General features: G+C 47.1%; 1 protein-coding gene across 2 annotated transcripts in view; it reads right to left on the bottom strand.

Annotated features, from left to right (window-relative positions):
• Positions 1–21738, bottom strand: part of ENTREP2 (endosomal transmembrane epsin interactor 2) — a 449210-nt gene extending 427472 nt beyond the window's left edge. For both annotated transcript variants that reach the window (XM_050800118.1, XM_050800119.1), the window contains exon 1: positions 21520–21738. In XM_050800118.1, the coding sequence (XP_050656075.1) occupies positions 21520–21738 (219 nt within the window). The remainder of the gene's footprint in view (positions 1–21519) is intronic.
• Between the last annotated feature and the right edge of the window lie 266 nt (positions 21739–22004).

Below are 22004 nucleotides of genomic sequence, written 5' to 3'. Positions count from 1 at the left end.
TCCACTTCCTGCACCTCCTCCTCCACCTCCTCCACCTCCTCCTCCACCTCCTCCACCTCCTCCTCCACTTCCTGCACCTCCTCCTCCACCTCCTCCACCTCCTCCTCCACTTTCTGCACCTCCTCCTCCACCTCCTCCTCCACTTCCTGCACCTCCTCCTCCACCTCCTCCACCTCCTCCTCCACTTCCTCCACCTCCTCCTCCACCTCCACCTCCTCCACCTCCTCCTCCACTTCCTGCACCTCCTCCTCCACCTCCTCCACCTCCTCCTCCACCTCCTCCACCTCCTCCTCTACTTCCTGCACCTCCTTCTCCACCTCCTCCACCTCCTCCTCCACTTTCTGCACCTCCTCCTCCACCTCCTCCTCCACTTCCTGCGCCTCCTCCTCCACCTCCTCCTCCACTTCCTGCACCTCCTCCTCCACCTCCTCCTCCACTTCCTGCACCTCCTCCTCCACCTCCTCCACCTCCTCCTCCTCCTCCTCCACTTCCTGCACCTCCTCCTCTACCTCCTCCAGCTCTTCCACCTCTTCAACCTCCTCCTCTACCTCCTCCACCTCTTCCATCTCCTTCTCCACTTCCTGCACCTCCTCCTCTACCTCCTCCAGCTCTTCCACCTCTTCAATCTCCTCCACCTCCTCCACCTCTTTCACCTCCTCCTCCACCTCCTCCACCTCCTCCTCTACCTCCTCTACCTCCTCCACCTCCTCCACCTCTTCAACCTCCTCCACCTCCTCCACCTCCTCCACCTCTTTCACCTCCTCCTCCACCTCCTCCTCCACCTCCTTCTCCTCCACCTCGTCCTCCACCTCCTGCACCTTGTCCTCTACCTCCTCCACCTCCTCCTCCACCTCCTCCTCCACCTGCTCTTCCACCTCCTCCTCCACCTCCTTCTCCTCCACCTCATCCTCCACCTCCTCCACCTTGTCCTCTACCTCCTTCACCTCCTCCTCCTCTACCTCCTCCTCCACCTCCTCCACTTCCTCCACCCCCTCCACCTCGTCCTCTACCTCCTCCACCTACTCCTCCACCTCCTCCACCTCTTCTTCCACCTCCTCCACTTCTTCCACCTCCTCCTCCACTTCCTCCACCTCATCCTCTACCTCCTCCACCTCCTCCTCCACCTCATCCTCTACCTCCTCCACCTACTCCTCCACCTCCTCCACCTCATCCTCTACCTCTTCCACCTACTCCTCCACCTCCTCCACCTCCTCCACCTCTTCTTCCACCTCCTCCACCTCTTCTTCCACCTCCTCCACTTCTTCCACCTCCTCCACCTCCTCCTCCACCTCGTCCACCACCTCCTCCTCCACCTCCTCCACTTTGGCCTCCACCTCCTCTACCTTGTCTACCTCCTCCTCTACCTCCCCTTCCACCTCCTCCACCTCCTCCTCCACCTCCTCCACCTTGTCCACCACCTCCTCCTCCACCTCCTCCTCCACTTCATCTATCTCCTCCACCACCTCCTCCTCTACCTCCTCTTCCACCTCCTTTACCTCCTCCTTCACCTCATTCTCCACCTCCGCCACCTCCTCCTCCACCACCTCCTTTTCCACCTCCTCCTTCACCTCCTCCTCCACCTCCTTTACCTCTTCCTCCACCTCCTCCACCTCGTCCTCCACCTCTGCCACCTCCTCCTCCACCTTATCTACCTCCTCCTCCACCTCCTCTTTCACCTCCTCCTTCACCTCCTCCTCCACCTCCTTTACTTCCTCCTCCACCTCCTCTACCTTGTCCTCCACCTCTGCCACCTCCTCCTCCACTTCATCTACCTCCTCCTGCACCTCCTCTTTCACCTCCTCCTCCACCTCCTCTTTCACCTCCTCCTTCACCTCCTCCTCCACCTCCTTTACCTCCTCCTCCACCTCCTTCACCTCATCCTCCACCTCCGCCACTTCCTCCTCCACCTCATCTACCTCCTCCTCCACCTCCTCTTTCACCTCCTCCACCTCGTCCTCCACCTCCGCCACCTCATCCTCCACCTCCTCTTCTATCTCCTTTAGCTCCTCCTCCACCTCCTCCACCTCATCCTCCACTTCCACCATCTCCTACTCCCCCCTTGTCCTCCACCTCCTCCTCCACTTCCTCCTCACCTCCTCCTCCACCTCCTCCACCCTCTTCCACCTCCTCCACCTCCTCCACCTTGTCTTCCAACCCCTCCTCCACCTGGTCCTCCACCTCCTCCTTCACCTCCTCCTCCCTCTTCCACCTCCTCCAACTCCTCTTCCACCTCTTCCACCTCCTCCACCTCTTCCTTCTCTGCCACCCTGACACAGCAAAACTAAGTCTTCCTCTTCCTCCTCCTCCTCAGCCCCCTCAATGGGAAGATGACAAAGATGAAGATCTTTATGATGATCCAGTTCCACTTAATGAACAGTAAATATATTTTCTCTTCCTTATGATTTTCTTAATGATATTTTCCTTTCTCCAGCTTACTTTATGGTAAGAATACAGCATATAACACATATACAAACGATGTATTAATCATCCATTTACGTTTCCAGTCAATATGAGGCTATTAGTAGTTACGTTTCGGGGGAGTCAAAAGTTATACATGAATTTTCAACTGCAAAGGGAGTCGGTGCCCCTAACCCTGTACTGTTCAAGGGTCAGCTGTACAAAATGAGGACCAGACGTAGTACCCATTCCTCAGGGGCTACTGCTAGGCTTAAATGAGTTGATGTGAAACACTGTTAGAATCGCATCTCGCAAAAAGCAAGCACTCATTAGTTCTTGTGATTGATCGAGTTACAGTCTCACATACAGATGACTGTCCCCACCCCACCAGCACTCACCAGAGGAGGCCCTTGGATCTAAACAGTATGGAAGCCACGCCTGCTCCCCTCACCTCACACAGGCCTGTGTGCAAGGTGGCTGAGCCCCCCTGGATTTCTGACTAACCATCTTTGGACCACCAGCAGGTAAACAACCCTCCCTTCCTGTGTCCCCCCAGTGCCTCAGCGGCATTAGTTTCCTATTGCTGCTGTAACAAACTGCCACAAACCTGGTGACTTATAGCAACACACAGCTATCATCCTACATTCTGGAGGTGAGAGGTACAAATCAGTCTCACCAGGCTAAATTCCAGGGGTCGCAGGCCGGGCTCCTCCTGGGGGATCCAGGGGGGAAACTGCTTCCCTGCCTTTCTGGGCTTCCCAAGGCCGCCTGCCTTCCTTGGCTCATAACTCTTTTTTTTTGTTTGTTTTGAGACAGAGCCTTGCTCTGTCGCCCAGGCTGGACTGCAATGGCGCGATCTCTGCTCACCGCAAGCTCCGCCTCCCGGGTTCAAGCCAATCTCCTGTCTCAGCCTCCCAAGTAGCTGGGACTACAGGCGCCCGCCACCATGCCTGGCTAGTTTTTTGTATTTTTAGTAGAGACAGGGTTTCACTGTGTTAGCCAGGATGATCTTGATCTCCTGACCTCATAGTCCACCCGCCTCAGCTTCCCAAAGTGCTGGGATTACAGACGTGAGCCACCGCGCCCGGCCTCCTTGGCTCATAACTCTCTTCCTCTCATCATTCCAGTCGCTGCGTTCATCACCCACCTCCTACTACTGACTCAGATCTTCTGTCTCCCTCTTAGGAGGACCCCCATGATTACACAGAGCCTGCCTACATAATCCAGGATAGTCTCCCTCTCTCAAAATCCTTAACTGAATCACATCCATGAAGTCCCTTTTTGCCATGTGAGACACAGATTCACAGCTTCTAGGGATTAGGATGTGGACCCCTCTGGGGGACGACAATTCCGCCCACCACACTGACCTAACCCATATTCAACCTATCCAGCTCTGCTAGCTTAGACATTGGGTTAGTCCCAATACCTGGTCCACAGTGGCCAAAACTGGAACTGAATATGACATTTCACATTTGCATCATAAAGATTCCCCAGATGCTGTGTGAAGGGCAGATTGAAAGGACAAGAGCAGAGGTGAAGAAGCCAGTTACGGGGCTACCAGAATAATCCGGGTAAGAGAGACACAGTGGGCAGAAGTCAGTATTTCTGAAGAAGAATCAGTGGGATGACAAGAGGCTATGTTTGGAAAGACCACTGGTGTCTGGTTGGAGGAACTGGGTGAATGGTGGTTCCACTCCTTGAAAACAGAGGAGAAGACACTTAATTTGGAGAGGAACTGAGCAACTTGGTCGGGGACATCCTGAATTTTAAGTGTCTATGACTTGCCCAAGTGCAGATGTAAAGTCAGTAATGGGGGATGTCAGGAGGAGAGAGGTAACAGCTTCAAATGCAGAGACCTGTGTGAGTGACAGAAGTGGCCGGTAGGGCAGAGAGACAGGAGTCTGGGCCCAGGAATGTCCTCCTGCTAACCAGCTGCAGTGACGCTCCACTGGCCCCATCTCTCAGTGTCAGCCCTGCCCTTGCTGTGTCCACTGCCAGGGGGTCCCTTGCAGGGGCACTCACTGCACAATCATCATTCCCAGGGAGCGTGGCCATTTCCCCTTGCTGCTCCGCCACACCTCTGTTTTGGGTGGCCCTGAGGATTCTCTGAGACTGGGCTACAGTCTCCACAGGTTCCAGCTATGGAGGTCTGCCCCACAGCCTCATCTAGGGAGGTCTGTTTGCCCACCACTGAGTGGCAGCACCTGTCTCTTCCCTCTCTGCTATGTTTAACATGTCCCACAGCAACATGGAAACTTGCAGGTGTCTTTATTCTACACACTGTCCATGGGAAATTTCAGACCCAATCTTCTAGACCAGAGGTCAACAAACTATGATCCCTGGGACAAATCTGGCCTGCTGCTTTTATAAACAAAGTTCTACTGGAACACAGCTATATCCATTCATTTTCGAATGGTCTATGGCTGCCTCCACACTATGACAGCAGAGTTGAGTAGTTGCCACAGAAGATCAGATGACCACAAAGCCTAAACAATGATTCTTCTGTATAGAAAAAGTTTGTCTATCTCTGGTATACACGTTTTCCTCCCCCAGTGCTATCTTACGACTCCTCCATCATGGTGGAAGACATGGAGGCCAAGGGGACAGATGGCCAATGTCCAGTCCTTATTCATTCAATCATGTGGAGTAGTACAGGGTGCTATGATGCTATGTCCTTCTTAGGGACCCAAGAAGCTTCTTCACCTCCAAATCTCTCCACCTGCTCAGAGTCCTTCCTCCCAGACTCACATGGCTTTCTCCTTCCCCTTGCTTTCCACCACTCCCTGCTGCAGGGGAACTTCTCTCCCGTCATCTCCTCCATCCCGCCACCTTGGGACTGAAGAATAAAACCATTTTCAGGCCTCCTAGCTTTGCTCTCAGTATATAACAGAAAACTTTTGGAATATGATTCTTTTTCTCTTGCCACAAAGCCTGGTTTTCATGACTGGAGTCTCTCTTGAGACTGAAGAAAGTCAGTGCTGAGACTCAAAGCGGAGTAATGAGGTCTTTGTTCTAGATAGTACCTACTCTTCCCCCAAAGCAATGCACACCCTTGATTTAATGGGTGGGAGAGCTGCAGGGCAATATGATTTACAGAAAGAAAAAAAAAATGGGTCAATTTAAATTTTCAAAACTATTATTCTTGCAATAACTAGAGTGAGGTCCAAACAGTTTCCACCAGGCTAAGGAAAGAGAGACATAGCATGAAACTTCGAAAACTGGGTCAGGACTCAAGAGAGCGCCAGCTGGAGATGGGCCCTGCTAATCAGTCTCTGAGACTGTGAGCTGCTCCCCTGGAGTTCTCCTGCTGATGGAGTTCATTTGGGTGGAAGAGGAGAGAAAGACGGCCATTGAAAGTCACGAATAAGAGTTAAGATTAGTTACAGGCAGAGGAAGCAGAGAGAAGAGTCTCAATTCAGCACCTGAAGGAGAGAGGCTTTAGAGTGATAGGATGAGCTGCACCTAGGAACCCCCAGAGTCCACAGGTTCCAACAGCAAAAGCAAAAAATGGGATCAAAAACCAGGTGACTAAAGGCTACCTGCAGAAATACAGAGGGATTCCAGGTCTCCAGACACCCATGCCTCATGCAAGCACTTACAGCACTGATATGCATTCCCAGGCAGAGGAAAAAATAATGTGAACTCCCCAAAGAAATGAGCCATCAGCTTCTTCCGCTTTCAAACTGAAAAGTCATGCCCCAGAGCGGACATTCTTCATATTAGCCAAGATATGGCAGGAGAGGCAGCTCACCGATGCCCAGTCCAAGCATCCAAAGGTGAGGCCGCCAGCTGACATGCTCTGCCCACATCCAGACAGAGCTAGGCCACTCCCTCATTTGATGGGGAGGTCAGGGACATAGAAGAAAACATGCCAAGCACCTTTTAATCAACCGTATAAACATTAAAGGACAACCATGGGCTACCAGACTGTTAAGGAAAACCAAAACTATCAAAGATAAAGATTTAGAGCAACACAGAAAAACTGACCCCGGAGGAAACTACAAAACTTATCTTACTTAATTACAATTAGTACCCTCAGGTAGAAATGAAAAAAATATGCAACCAAAAGGTAAGACAAACACTAAGAAAAAGTAGCAGAAAATATAAATGAGAATTTAAAATACTGTATAAAATAACAAGTTGATCTCACCTGTTCTGTTGCAACCCTGTGCTAAAGTCTCCAGGAGGCTTAGAACCACCACTCAGATCTTCAGCCAAACCAGGTGAAATGTAACAACTAGCAACTAATGTCAATCCATGGTTGGGTCCAAGACTGACCAGGCGGCAACCTGTGTGGTCAGATTGTTTATACAAAATGTTCAGCATAATGGTCTGCACCTGGTTCTCTGAGTTTTTGTTATTGAACTCATCATGCATCCTGGTTCTAGATACCTGACCAAAGGGGTAGGAAAGACTCCTCCTCCAATGAGCCTGTTGCTCCCAAGGCCAAGAGTCTCGCCAACATCTTAATGATTCACAATCTGAAGACAAAGTGCATCCCGTGTGACAGAGAAAGGCCTCTGGAAGCAGCACATGGGAAGGCTGGACCTCTCTGGTATTGGCCTGTGTGACCTTCCTCCTCCTGCCCTGCACCATTTCCCTTTCTGAAAGCCTTAGGGCCAGGCAAAGTGGCTCATGCCTATAATCCCAACACTTTGGGAGGCCGAGGTAGGAGGGTTGCTTGAGGCCAGGAGTTTGAGACCAGCCTGGTCAACACAGCAAGAACCCATCTCTACAAAAAATTTAAAAATTAGCTGGGCATGCTCCTGAGTGCCTATAGTACCAGCTACTTGGGAGGATCGCTTGAGCCTAGGAGTCTGAAGCTGTAGTGAAATGTGATCACACCACTGCACTCCAGCCTGGGTGACACAGCGAGACCCCGACTCTTAAAAAAAGGAAAGCCTTGCCCAAGTATACTCTGGGGAGTCTCAGAGTCCTTTCAACTGTCCAACCCTGTGTCACTGTGTACTTCATGGGTACAATGTTCAGTATTTGGGTGATGGATACCCTAAAAGCCCTGACTTCACCACTATGCGATCTGTGCATGTAACAAAACTATACTTCTACCCCATAAATCTATACAACTGAAAGTAAATAAATAAAAATTAAAATTCAATAGGTGGTCCAGAAGACGGAATTAAAGAAATCTCCTGGATTACAAAGCAAAAAGCACAGCAGTTGAAACTGTGAGAGAGAAGTTAAGACACCTGGATGATCAACATAGAAAGTCAACCTGGCCAGGCACAGTGGCTCACGCCTGTAATCCCAGCACTTTGGGAGGCCTGAGGTCAGGAGATCAAGGCCATCCTGGCCGACATGGTGAAACCCCATCTCTACTAAAACACAAAAAATTAGACAGGCATGGTGGTGGGCACCTGTAGTCCCAGCTACTCAGGAGGCTAAGGCATGAGAATCGCTTGAACCCAGGAGGCAGAGGTTTCAGTGAGCCGAGAAAGATTATGCCACTGAACTCCAGCCTGGCGACGGAGTGAGACTCCATCTCAAACAACAACAACAACAACAACAACAACAAAGTCAGACACCTAACTAACAGGAGTTCCATAAAACAGAAACGAAAGTTGAGGAAATACTCAAGAAACAAACTTTTCGGCATTAAAGAAAGAACACACTGAGTAGCTAAGACCCATCACTAAGTTCTGCAAAATATCAGAAAATCAAAAACAAAGAGTAGACCCTAGCAGCCTCCAGAAGAGCGAGTTAGGTTACCAGCAAAAGAAGATGAACCAGGCTAGCATTAGATGCTTCTTCAGTGATGTCAATTATGAAGACAATGGTGTGTTGCCACCAAAGAAGTAACAACAGACGGTTGAAATATTTAACTCTGAGGAATAGGGAGGGCAGGAGATGAGGAGTAGGTTTTGCCTTTCATTTTGTACCTTTCCATACTGTCTGAATGTTTATTTCCATGAACGTATACTGCTGTTATCATCATTATCATCATCATCATCACCATCATAAAGCACACATATATATGGTTTTATACAGATACATACATATATATTTTAATACATACATGGATGTTTTATGGTGATGATGCTAACAGAAATATATGAAAACAATCAGTAATATATGAAAAGATTATATATGAAAAAGATAACAGAATATATGAAAAGTACATTATATAATATATAATATACATTATTACTGGCAGAGGAAGCAGAGAGAAGAGTCTCAATTCAGCACATGAAAGAGAGAGGCTTTAGAGTGATAGGATGAGCTGCCTATATAGGTTCCTATATATAGTAATATATATTACTATACGCACACACACATACACACACACATACAGCACTAGTATGTGTTCTCAGGCAGAAGAAAAGAATGCTGCACTCCCCAAAGAAATGAGCCATCGGCCTCTTCCGCTTTCCAACTGAGAAGTCATACCCCAGAGCAGACACTCTTCATATTAGGCCAAGATAAGGCAGGAGAGGCAGTTCACCTACGCCGATGCCCAGCCCATGCATCCAAAGGTGAGGCCGTCAGCTGACACGCTCTGCCCACATCCAGACATCAGATAGACAGACAGATAGACAGACAGACAGACAGATAGATAGACAGACAGACAGATGTGCTTTCAGTACCAGGGGAGCATGTCACAGCAGGGCTCTTTCTCCACACAGACACAGTGCTTCTCCACTTCCTTAAACTCTCTTGGATGTCACCCCACTCACCAAGAGGCATGCATCAGGGCCAGTGGGAGCAACCATAGGTAGAACTTTTGAAATCAATGGACAGGTGCCTTGCTCAGGGGGTTTCAAAGGTTTTTGTTTTCTTCTTTTGTTGTTGTTGTTGTTATTGATGATATGGCAATAAAGCCATAAAGTATCATGAAATGTATATATAATTATATGTACACTTTTTAAACACATTCTCTTTTTTCCAAAGAGAAAGCTGATCTTGAGGAGCAGCTATTGACTATGTTATGACAGACTCACAGCCCTGTTAACCTACTCGCATTTCCTAGGTGTTACTTCCTCTTCTTGAAGAGTCCGTTCTGGGGTGTCTCATACTCTCTCAAGGCACCAAGACAGGGGCAGGCCCAGAGAGAGGACCTGGGTGTCACCAATGCTGGATTTAATGAACTGGCAGGTGCAAAGCAGATGCTATGTTCCTCTGCTTTTTTCTGACACTGGGTCAGAAATCAGTTTCTAAAAACATAGTATCCCTTTGTAAATGGTAGAAAAGAACTCGGGTATAATTGAAAAAAGATGTGGTTTTTTTTTTAAATCAAGAGACTGATAAGGACATGCTCACTGTGGCTAAGTTGCTTATTAACATGTTAAGTAGGTATCATTATCATAATCCTTTCAAATTCTGCTGAGGGTTCCAAAAATGTCTTTCAAAATCACTATCCCTATTCACTATCAAAGCCATTATCTATAATTTCTCATTACAGATGAGAAGCCAGCACATCTCTTATAATTAGTTAACTTCGAGGTTTACTTTTCAAATAAAAATTTGCTTTTTCATGAAGTTCCACATGTTCTCTGTTTTCTCTGCAAAACAGTGAGCTTAAACTTTATGGATTTATTTTAGAACAAATAACTTGAATGTTTATGTAATAATTATGTCATAGGCTCTAGTAGCTGGGATATAAAAGAAGTAGTTTTTTTACATTTATTATACCCTAAATACTTGACTCACCAACACCCCTTCCTCCCCCGCAAATGCCAGTGTTTTAACATCCTCCATTCCTGTGGGCTGCCTGCATCACCCTCCATCTCACTGTACCATGTCCTTCAGGTAAATTATGACACTTTTATCAGCAGTTGGAAGTGGAGCTAAGAGCAGTCCAAGCTTATAAATTGAAACTACAATTCCAAAACATGCTATCAAAAATGGGGAGACGTTGGTCAAGGTGTGCACGTTTTCAGTTAAAAGATGAATCTGTACTGGGTTCTAATGTACAGCCTGGCAAGTACAGTTAATAATACTGTCTTGTATACCTGAAGTCTGTTAAGGGAGTAGATTGTAAATGTTCACACACACAGAGGTCACTATGTCAGGTGATGGATACGTTAGTTAGCTTGATTGTGGGAATCACTACACAGGTATACTTACATCAAAACACCATACTGTATACCTTAGACATATACCTTAAATATGACAAATTTTTTGTCAATCATCACACCTCAATAAAACTGGGGAAAGGCCGGGTGCGGTGGCTCACACCTGTAATCCCAACATTTTGGGAGGCCGAGGTGGGCAGATCACAAGGTCAGGAGTTCGAGAGCAGCCTGGCCAACATGGTGAAACTCCATCTCTACAAAAATACAAAAATTAGCTGAGCATGATGGCACCCAGCTACTCGGAAGGCTGAGACAGGACAATCACTTGAACCGGGGAGGCAGAGGTTGCAGTGAGCAGAGACCACAGCATTGCACTCTAGCTGGAGTAACAGAGTGAAACTCCGCCTCAAAAAAAAAAAAAAAAAAAAAAAAAAAAAACCTGGGGAAAAAATTTTAAATGCCTAAATGCAGGAATAGAACCAAGGAGGGCGAGGTCCTGGGGACTTAGAGGAAGCCCTGTTCTAGCCTTTGCTGTCTGTCAACATCCTTCCTTCCATAACTGTCACCCTGAGAAGAGCTCTGTAATGACAAAAAAAAAAAAAAAAAAAACACATGGTCTAAACTCACTATCAAACATGGAAACAACAGAGTCTGAAGAAACTATCCTAGGTTTTATCATAATTTCTTTACTCTTCAACAAAACTATCAGATACAGTACTTTTGACCTTTTCAAAATTCCAGTTCAAAGTTCCCCCAAATAAAAAGGTGAAATACAAAGGAAAAAAAAAAATCTCTTTCACACACTCAAATTATGTAGACCCCAGTATAATGTTCAAGGTCCGTTTTCTTTTGAAGAATTATTTTAAAGGAACCAGAGCAGGGATTCTTCCTGTGGGGCTACAGAGTAGAAGATGGCAAGGAGGGGGCGGTGAAAGTATAAAGAAACCATTTGGCTTGAGCAAGGGGGATTGTGATCACAGCTGTCATTTAGTCTGGTGTACTAACAGAAAACACAGATTTAAATAGATGGTTAAAGAGGAAAGTGTAACTGCTAGAAGAATGGAGACGCACAGGAGAGAGTGGCTGGAGTTCACGAATACACATTTTTTAAAAGAAGACATACGAATGGCAAACAGGGATATGAAAAAATGCTCAACATAACTAATCATCAGGGAAATGCGAATCTAAACCACAATGAGATATCATCTCACACCTGTTAGAATGGCTATTCTCAAAAAGACAAAAGACAGTAAGTGTTGGCAAAGATATGGAGAAAGGGGAACAATTTCTTTGTTGGTGGGAAGGTAAGTTAGTACAGCCATTATGGAAAACAGTACCAAAGCTCCTTTAAAACTTAAAAATAGAACTGTCCCATGCAGCAATTCCACCTTTGGGTATATAACCAAAGAACATGAAAACCGTATGAATGAAGAGATATCTGCACCCCCATGTTCTAAAATGAATTCATAAATCCATACATATACACATACATACATAGGAGAGAATGGGAAAGCTCTTCCTACAGTAGAATAACAATTAATAAATGTAGAAGGAATGGGCCAGGTGCGATGGCTCACACCTATAATCCCAGCACTTTGGGAGGCCGAGGTGGGCAGATCACGAGGTCAGGAGATTGAGACCATCCTGGCTAACACGGTGAAACCCCGTCTCTACTAAAAATACACAAAAATTAGCCAAGTGTGGTGGCGGGCGCCTGTAGTCCCAGCTACTCGGGAGGCTAAGGCAGGAGAATGGCGTGAACCCGCGAGGTGGAGCTTGCAGTAAGCCGAGATCACGCCACTGCACTCCAGCCTGGGCGACAGAGCGAGACTCCATCTCAAAAATAATAGTAATAATAATAATAATAATAATAAAATAAATATTGTCAAAGGAATGGAAAGAGAAAGTTATGACTTGGCAACCATCATAGAGGAGGCTGGTTCGGATGGCAATCATCAACAGATGTGAAGTTGAAAGATAGAGGTTTGACCAGAAACAGGATACTGGCATAATCTGAGACTTCCTCACACAAACTATAATCAAAGGGGAAATGGTGAATTTAAAATAATAACACCTGGCGGACAGCAATATCATTAAGTGATCAAGGTGAATGTCACCAGTGGTGGGAAGGCTAACATCAAGGCCTCCGATGCGATGCATTGAGAAAAGCAGGGCATCATCTTTGGGATTGTCCTGCCAAGAATGCATGAGCTGAGTCTGGCCATGAGGATAAATCAGATGGATCTAGGTTCAGGGTCATCCTACAGAATGCAAGGCCTGTGCCCTTCAAAACTGTGGAAAACGTGACACAGAGAGAAAGGCTGAGGAGTATGAAGGCACATGAGAAGTGCGCATGCTCCTGGGCAGGACCGTGGGCCAGAGAAGAAAAAGAAACACTATCTGGGCAGGTGATGAAATTGGAATGGGGTCTACAGATTGGATAACAATATTCTTCCAATGTTGATTTCCTAATTTGGAGAGGCTTATGATGAGTACATAAAGAGCTGATTTCCTAATTTGGAGAGGCTCATGATGAGTACATAAAGAGCATCCATGAGTGGTGAGAATATACACTGAGTTTTTTGGGGGTGAAGCAGCGTCACATCCACAACTTTCTCCCAAAACACTGAGAAAAAACTAATGATAATTGAGATCTTTTTTACCTTGAGAAAGAGAATGTGCACAAGCTCAAGCCATGGGGTGCATGCAATAAAATGTTTACAACTCGGGAATTTAAGAGAAGAGAGACAGGAATTCTTGGTTCTGTTGTGTAACTTTTCTATAAGTTAGAAATTATTTCAAAACATATCCAGAAAACAATATTGAGAGTTTCATTGTTTTTTAGCATAGAATTTGGCTACGAGCATTCCAGTGCACCATATCTCCAAATGACTAGGACTTTTTACCTGATGCCCAAGGGAGGGTTCTGTGTGTGTGTGTTTTGTTGTTGGGTTTTTGGGTTTTTTTGGTGTTTTTTGTTTTGTTTTGTTTTTGAGATAGGGTGTCTCTCTGTCACCCAGACTGGAGTGCAGCGGTGCAATCTCAGCTCGTTGTAGTCTCAACCTCCCAGACTCAGGTGATCCTCCCACCTCCACCTCCCAAGTAGCTAGAACTACAGCCACGTGCCACCATGTCCAGCTAATTTTTTGTATTTTCAGTAGAAATGGGCCATGTTGTCCAGGCTGGTCTTCAACTCCTGGCTCATGTGATCCACCCACGTCAGCCTCCCGAAGTGCTGGGATTACAGGCGTGAGCCACCACACTCTGTCAGGTTTGTTTTTTTAATCTTTAAAATCCAAAGACTTGGCGGTGGCTCACGCCTGTAATCCCAGCACTTTGGGAGGCCGAGGCGGGCGGATCACGAGGTCTGGAGATCAAGACCGTCCTGGCTAACACGGTGAAACCCCGTCTCTACCAAAAATACAAAATAGCCGGGCGAGGTGGCGGCGCCTGTAGTCCCAGCTACTCGGGAGGCTGAGGCAGGAGAATGGCATGAACCCGGGAGGCGGAGCTTGCAGTGAGACAAGATCACGCCACTGCACTCCAGCCTGGGCGACAGAGCCAAGACTCTGTCTCCAAAAAAAAAAAAAAAAAAAAAAAAAAAAAAACCCAAAAACTTGGAACCAACCCAAATGTCCATCAATGATAGACTGGATTAAGAAAATATGGCACATATACACCATGGAATATTATGCAGCCATAAAAAAGGATGAGTTCATGTCCTTTGTAGGGACATGGATGCAGCTGGAAACCATCATTCTCAGCAAACTATCGCTGGGACAAAAAATCAAACACCGCGTGTTCTCACTCATAGGCGGGAAGTGAACAATGAGAACACTGGGACACAGGGAGGGGAACATCACACACCAGGGGCTGTCGTGGGGTGGCGGGAGTGGGGAGGGATAGCATTAGGAGATATACCTAATGTAAATGACAAGTTAATGGGTGCAGCACACCAACATGGCACATGTATACATATGTAACAAACCTGCACGTTGTGCACATGTACCCTAGAACTTAAAGTATAATAAATAAATAAATAAATAAAATCCATTATTTTACAGGGAAACATGTCAATGCTGACTATTCTCCATTGATTTCTCCCAGTTACACAATGCATCCTTTCAAGTCTTCTTTTATTTTAGGAAAGTTTTCTTGCATTATAGTTCTAAATATTTATGCTATTCTATTGCTTTGTTTTTCTGTCCCTGGACACTAATTATACATATATTGGACCTCCTTTGCCTGTGTCCTACATTCCTTTAATTCACTTTATTCCCTTCTTTTTTTATTATTTTTCTCCTTTTCATCCTCTATTTTCATTTCCATGCTTCCTAAGAATATCTGCTCCTGTGTTCCTTCTAATTTAGTCTTCATTTTTGAAACTCGTTTTTTCCAAACTCTTTTCTGACATCTTTCTGTTTGCCTTTCATAATTTCCTGTTATCTAGCCATATCTTTTGTAGTTTTTATAATTTCTGATTCAGGATGGGAGCAGTCACTCGTGCCTATAATCCCAGCACTTTGGGAGGCCAAGGTGGGCTGACTACCTGAGGTCAGGAGTTGGAGACCAGCCTGGCTAACATGGCAAAACCACATCTCTACTAAAAACACAAAAATTAGCTGGGTGTGGTGGAATGCACCTGAAATCCCGCTACTTGGGAGGCTGAGGCTGAGGCAGGAGAATCACTTGAATCCGGGAGGCAGAGGATGCAGTAAGCCAAGATCAACAGCCTGAGCAACACAGTGAGACTCTGCCTCAGAAATAAAGAAATAAAAATAAATAAATAAATAAATAAGTAAAATAAAGTTTCTGATTCATACTACTCTTACGAAACTTTATTTTCTTTTAGCTTATATTGAAATATTAATTTATAATTTTTCTGGTGTGCTCTCATTTTCAGTAGTACCACTATGTTCATTTTCATCACGTTTTCATTGAATAAATGTTGCATGAGGTGGGAACGTATTCCTTTTTTGCTGTCCATGATTAAATGAGGAAGAAGTTCCTAATAGAACAGGAAAGTTCCTAATGAAGGGATGGACTAGGATAGCTTTCCCACTTGGCTCTACTGATCTGTGAAAGACTCAAAATAGGAATTCTCCATGTATCCACTTGTTTCCCAGCATCAAGTCCAGAATCTTTGTAAAGCTCAGAAAGATCTCTTGCCTTTAGTCCTTTGCTCCGGCTCTAGAACTTCTAAGTCTTTCTTTTCCAAGGCTATATGCTCTCAGCTTTTGATGTTATCTTTCACTGTTAAAGCAGTTTTTGAGATCTTTTTCCTTGGGGGTCCCCCTCCACACCTCCACCCTCTGAACTTACTTTCTCTTGCCATCTGTCTTCTGCTCAACTTGGCGTATGTTTCCAGTAATTTCTGCTCAAGGTGAGGTGCTGTCCTTCTAGAAGGGAGGACTTACTGTATGTTTCTAAGATTCTCCAAGGCCTGTGCCACCACATCGATGCTGATTCTCCCACATCCACACACAGTTGGTTGCTCTCACCTGTCGCCAGAAGCCTAGGAGTCCCTTTCCAGTTTTGCCAGTTGCTCTCAGGTCTGTCCACCAGACTTCCGTCCTACTTTTAGGGGTGAGCAGCTCGTGGTAGTTTTTGGGTTCCACCACCTGTCAATAGTTCCTTTCATTTCCCATCACTCCCCTGGGGTCACTGCGGCTCTTCTCCAGGTCCTTCTGATGCTGGTGATTCGGGCACACCCACCCAGTCCTGGGAATGGGGGCAGGGGAGAGAGTCCCCATCACTTTTGTTGACACATCCTCTTTGGGCTTTATCTACGGCTGTCTTGCTGATTGGTTTAGCTTCCAGGAGGAGTTCAGGGGAGACTGAAAAACTACTTTGCCACCATGAATACATCCCCATAAAACATGTTCTGACGGGCATAAAACAAGGAACAAAGAAATGAAGAGACATACTCTGTTTCTGAATTGGAAGATTTAATATGATAAAACTGTCAGTACTCCCAAAATTGATGCATTATATTAAAAGTTTTAAAATTTTCTATCTGGCAAGACACCAAAAATTAAGCAAAGTGAGAAAATATTTGCAACACATAATAAAGTATCCATGGAAATCCATATCCAATGAAATATCATTCTGCCTCTATTAAATTAATAAAAATGCTCAGCATTGCTGATATCCCACACTGCAAGAGGACAGGAAAAGGGGCACACACTGTAGGCTTCTGTGGGTGGATGTGCCTACATTCTTCTGTGAAAATTAATCCAGAAATAGCTAACAAAACTCCCAATTTGAATACTCGTTGACTAACAATTCCACTTTGGGGAATCTATGCTCAAAATAAAAAAGCAGTGGCATCTCGGGCTGGATAAGCAGCACTGTTTGCAGAGACACAGAACTGGCAGAGATGATTCCCAGCAGGAGAATAACTGAGTAACTTGTAATAATTCATACTTTGGACTATTCCACAGCCATTAAAAATAATGTGTTAAATAATAATAATGAGTTATGGCTGGGAATATTCGTTATACATTAATTTTTTAAAAGAAGTTACAGAGTAATATGGGTGATATAATGTCATTTTTGTAAATTGTTTCTAAAAAGAAAAGAAACATTTTCCTTACACATATATATATATTCTAATACATTTTATGATCATAAAGGAAAGCGTGGAAGGACTACATTAAACAACACTGGTAATACCGGTGGTCTATGGGTAGAGAATTGGGGTAGACAAAAGCTATATATATTGTGTGTGTGTGTGTGTGTGTGTGTGTGTATATATATATATATATTTTTTTTTTTTTTTTGAGATGGAGTTTCACTCTTGTCCTCCAGGCTGGAGTGCAATGGCATGATCTTGGCTCACTGCAACCTCCGCCTCCTGTGCTCAAGTGATTCTCCTGCTTCAGCCTCTCAAGTAGCTGGGATTACAGGCACTCATCATTACACTTGGCTAATTTTTGTATTTTTAGTAGAGACAGGGTTTTGCCATGCTGGCCAGGCTGGTCTCCAACTCCTGAGCTCAGGTGGTCCACCCGCCTCAGTCTCCCAAAGTGTTGGGATTACAGGTGTGAGCCACCATGCCCAGCCACTTTTTTATTTTCAGTTATTTTTACTTTTTATATATTACTTTCAGAGTATGAAAAAAATCCAGTGGAGTTGCTTTTTAAAGGAAAAATACACACACACAGGCCGGGCGCAGTGGCTCACGCCTGTAATCCCAGCACTTTGGGAGGCCGAGGCGGGCGGATCACAAGGTCAGGAGATCGAGACCACGGTGAAACCCCGTCTCTACTAAAAATACAAAAAATTAGCCGGGCGCGGTGGCGGGCGCCTGTAGTCCCAGCTACTCAGTAGGCTGAGGCAGGAGAATGGCGTAAACCCAGGAGGCGGAGCTTGCAGTGAGCCGAGATCGCGCCACTGCACTCCAGCCTGGGCGACAGAGCAAGACTCCGTCTCAAAAAACAAAAAAACAAAACAAAACAAAAAAAAATACACACACACACACACAGAGAGCGAGAGACAGTGTCAGCTCACAATGGCTATGTCTTTATCAACATATGTGACTGGTAATGTGGATAACTCACAATGTACCTGTTTGCCCCTGAGTTCTGGGCATTGATAAAATCTCCAAGAGAAATAACAAACTACTCTATTAAAGGATAACTATTCAAGACCTCTATCCAGCTCTCAGTCTTCTAAACTATGAACACAGCTCATTACCTCTCAAAATGGGCAGGACATCTATCCACAAGGGAACTGATCCACCTGCTGACTCACTGGCTGGCACAGCCCAGCACAAGAAAACCATCTGCAGGGGTACTCAAACAACGGCAACTGCATAGCTCTGCGTTCATCACAGACCTCCGGCCAGGCCTGCCATCCACTCCTGTCTCCAACCTTGCCGAGTCCTCCCCTTTCAACCTTAAACTTCTTCAACTTGGCCCAATGGAATGGCTCCTTAAATTTCTCTTGTATCTTCACCTTTCCAGGCATGTTTTATGCTTTTCCTAAGAAACAGAGAGCCTCCTTGCTGAAGTGGACCCCTTTACCAGCATGCTTTATTTCATCCCCTTCTGCCTAATGGTTAGCAGGAGTTTGGCCTCTAAAAAGTCAGAGCAACTAAGTTCAAAGCTACTTCGTAGCTGAGTGACCTTGGGTAAGTCACTCATCCCTCTTCCCCTCAGTTTACTCAGCAGAAGCACCAAGATTTCTTAAGGCTTTGGCTCAGAACAGAGTCAGGCTCAGTTCCACTGTGTTCCACTGGCTAAGACAAATCAGAGGCCCAGTCCAAACTCAAGCAGAGGGAACCACACAAAACCCTGAGCACCAGCAGGCAGAGGCCACCAGAGTAATGGGCTGTTACACACACAATAAGTAAGTGCTCACTAAGCATGGGCTGTCTGTCTTAGCTAATAATTTTGTTTCTTAAAGCTAGGAGAGTTGTTTTTACAATGGGTTTTCACCATGTGCAAACCAAAGAGAGGGCCTAGAAAGCCATATGTTGCTAAAGAGCACATAGGTCTCATTTTAGAAGATTCAGAGAAACCAGAGGGAAGCCCTAAGCCCCACAGTGTGCATTTCTGTATGAAGCCAGCCCAGCCAGCCCAGTTGCCATTCTTAAATGAAGAAACCTTGGCAAGGCAGTTGCACCAATCCCAGCAGGCAGACATATATATACGGCAATGGGTCAGCGTTCCCTACTCACAACCATGTTAACATGCAAACCTGTCTCAATACAGCAGGAACGAATCATCATTTCTGCAAAGGGTTGCAGACAACAGGTGAAAAATGGTATACACTGTACCATACTGAAAGAACTTTCAAGGTGCTTGCAGCAAAGTAAGTTTGAAGACAGAAAAGAAGCCCATGAAAAAATAGGTGGGTGGGAGATGGAGGACCCAGGACAGAAGTCATCTTATAATCTCCAAAATGTAAGCAGAGTGTGCTGTGTTCATTGTTGATCTCCAGAGCCTAGAGGAACGTCCATACGTAGGAGAACTGTGTGGAATTACTCTGAATCATAAGAAGTTAGAACAGGTTATAGGCCGGGCACAGTGGCTCAAGCTTGTAATCTCAGTGCTTTGGGAGGCCGAGGCAGGAGCATCCCTTGAATCCAGCCTGGGCAACATAATGAGACCCCCATCTCTTTAAAAAAAAAAAAAAAAAGTTTTTAATATTAGCCACGCATGGTGGTACACACCTGCAGTCCTAGCTACTTGCGAGGCACAGGAGGATCGCTGCAGCCCAGGAGTTCCAGGGTGCAGTGAGCTATGATAGTGCCACTGCACTCCAGCCTGGGCAAAAGAGCGAGATCCTGCCTCTTAAGGCAAAAGAAAAAAAAAAAAAAAAAAACAAAAAAACAGGTTAGAGTTGTTGAAGAGAATAACACTGTAAATGCAAACTGAATTAACTGTTTTACACATTTATTTAACTCTTTAAACTAAAATGTAGGGGATGTGCACTTTTCACATAAATAAGCTTTTCTACTGTGTCCAATTCATGTTTTCGCCTTTAGGTTTATCATTAAGAGGCAGTTCTCTCTCCACACCCCTGGAACCCAAGGCTAAACCAGGAAGGGGGGGGCTCAGGGAGGAGCCAGGACGTGGAGCTAATTCACCAGTCTGCCACCTGTAGGCTGGATCCAGCAGACTTTAACCTCAATGACCGCTCGACAGACATGAAAACAATGTATATTAAACAATGGTAAAAACTGAGCAACAGATGTGTGAAAACTATATAGAGAGGGTCATTTAAATCACGGCTCCCGTGTGCTTGCCTCCAACCTCCTCTCTTTCCTTTGAACACTCCCAGCTGTGACCACACAGTCTGTTGTTCCTATTCAGCTCTCCAAGGCTCACCCTTGATCTGAAATAAGCTTTGAAACTTAATACCCCCATTAGGATGAACAACCACACCTGTATCGATAGAGGTTTCCAGAGGCAATTTTGCTCAGATCTTGTATAAAGCCATGCAATGAACTTAAAGAACAAAGACTATTATGAAAAAACAAATAAGCAAGGCTGGACGAATGTTTTCAAATTTTAAAACTCAAGAACAAATAGCAAACATTAGTTATAAAGGAATGGTTTGGATTTCTGTAGATGGAATTAAAACATACTGAGTTAACAAGCCTATGCGATGTATTTCAGCACGATACACCAAATGCAGTTACAGATGTCAAGAGTTCTCAGAACAAGCGCCACTCTTCATAAATATCTGCTCTGCATATGTATCTCTCCCATTCCCATAACGTCCATTCTTTGTTAATATAGGGAAAAAAACAACTTGCATCAAAATGCTACAAAACGCCAAAAATTAACTCTTGGGGACAGTCACTTTAATAGAGATGTACTGGCGTCTTTCTCCTATGGAGATGTGTTCATCACTGGCTTCTCTGATTTAGTGGTTAGGAGTCTGAAAATCGGTCATCCTTAAGGTCTGGAGCTCAGAAAGCAGCCACGGCCCCCGCACCTTGCCCGACCCCCGGCCCGCGCCCCCTGGCCCCTGCCCCAGGATGCCGGATGCGGGTCGCCTGCCCAGTCCCTCTGCCCACAAACCACGCCGTTCTGGGCGGACGCGGGAAACCACAAGTCCCCGAAGCCAAGTCGGCGAGTGACCACAGGGGCTGGCCGGTCCCCGATAGCCGGACTGACCCAAAACCAGACGGGACGCGCCCCGCGCCCACCCCCTCACACCCCTGGCCAGGGCAGCCGCGAAGGCAAGAGGCGCGACCACACGCTGCTCCGCTCCGGGTCGGATTCCACCTCCTCGCCTCGGCCTCCGCCGCTCGGCTGGCGAGGTCGTGTCCCCGACGCTCCCTCCGGCCGCTGCGGGCTCGGAGGACGGCGGGCGCCTGGCTGCTGTTTCCTCTAAGAAAAGTAACTCCGGGAATCAGCGCAATAGGAGCGGGAACGCGATGCTCCGAGAGCGGCGAGCCGGGCCCTGGAGTTATTCTGCTCGGAGTTTCGAACTGCGCCCCGCGCTGCAGCTGCTCGGCCCCGGCTTTGGAGCCCGGAACTTGCCGCCCGCGGTGGCGTCCCGGCGGCCGCAGCGCCTCGCTCCCCCGGCCCGCGCAGTACCCGGAGCCCGTCCCCGTCTGGCCGCGGACACTCACCGAGAAGCCTGCCCAGAAGGGGCAGGAGTGGCGGACGCGGGCCGAGGTGGTGAGCGCCAGCGCGGCGAAGCTGACTGCCACGATGAGGCATCCGAGCGCCATCTGCGTGGCCCCGAGCGCCAGCACGATGCGGGAGCGGCCCGGGCACTCGCGCAGGCGGGACAGGCTGCGGGGCAGCGCGGCGGGACGCGGCGCTCGGGAGCTGCCGGCCGGAGGCATCGTGCCGGGCGCCCGCACGCCTCGCCCGCTCTCGCCCGGCCCGGCGCGCGCCGCCGCCGCCTCTCCTCACAGAGGGTCCGAGGCAAGTTGCGCCGGGTGCGGGGACGGCCTCCCAGCCGGCTACGGGGGCCGCGGCGGCCGCGCGCCGGGAGCGGGCCGGGCCGGGCTGGGAGCCGGGAGCCCGCAGCCCCCGCCGGTGCCCGCGCCCATGCCGCCGCCGCCGCCGCGCCGCCCGCCCGCCGGCCGCGCCGCGCCGCGCCCTCCCC

This window comes from Macaca thibetana, chromosome 7 (assembly GCF_024542745.1).
Source record: "Macaca thibetana thibetana isolate TM-01 chromosome 7, ASM2454274v1, whole genome shotgun sequence".
Lineage (NCBI taxonomy): Eukaryota > Metazoa > Chordata > Mammalia > Primates > Cercopithecidae > Macaca > Macaca thibetana.
The sequence above is the reverse complement of the archived record's forward strand: the minus strand, read 5'-3'. Positions and strand labels throughout refer to the sequence as shown.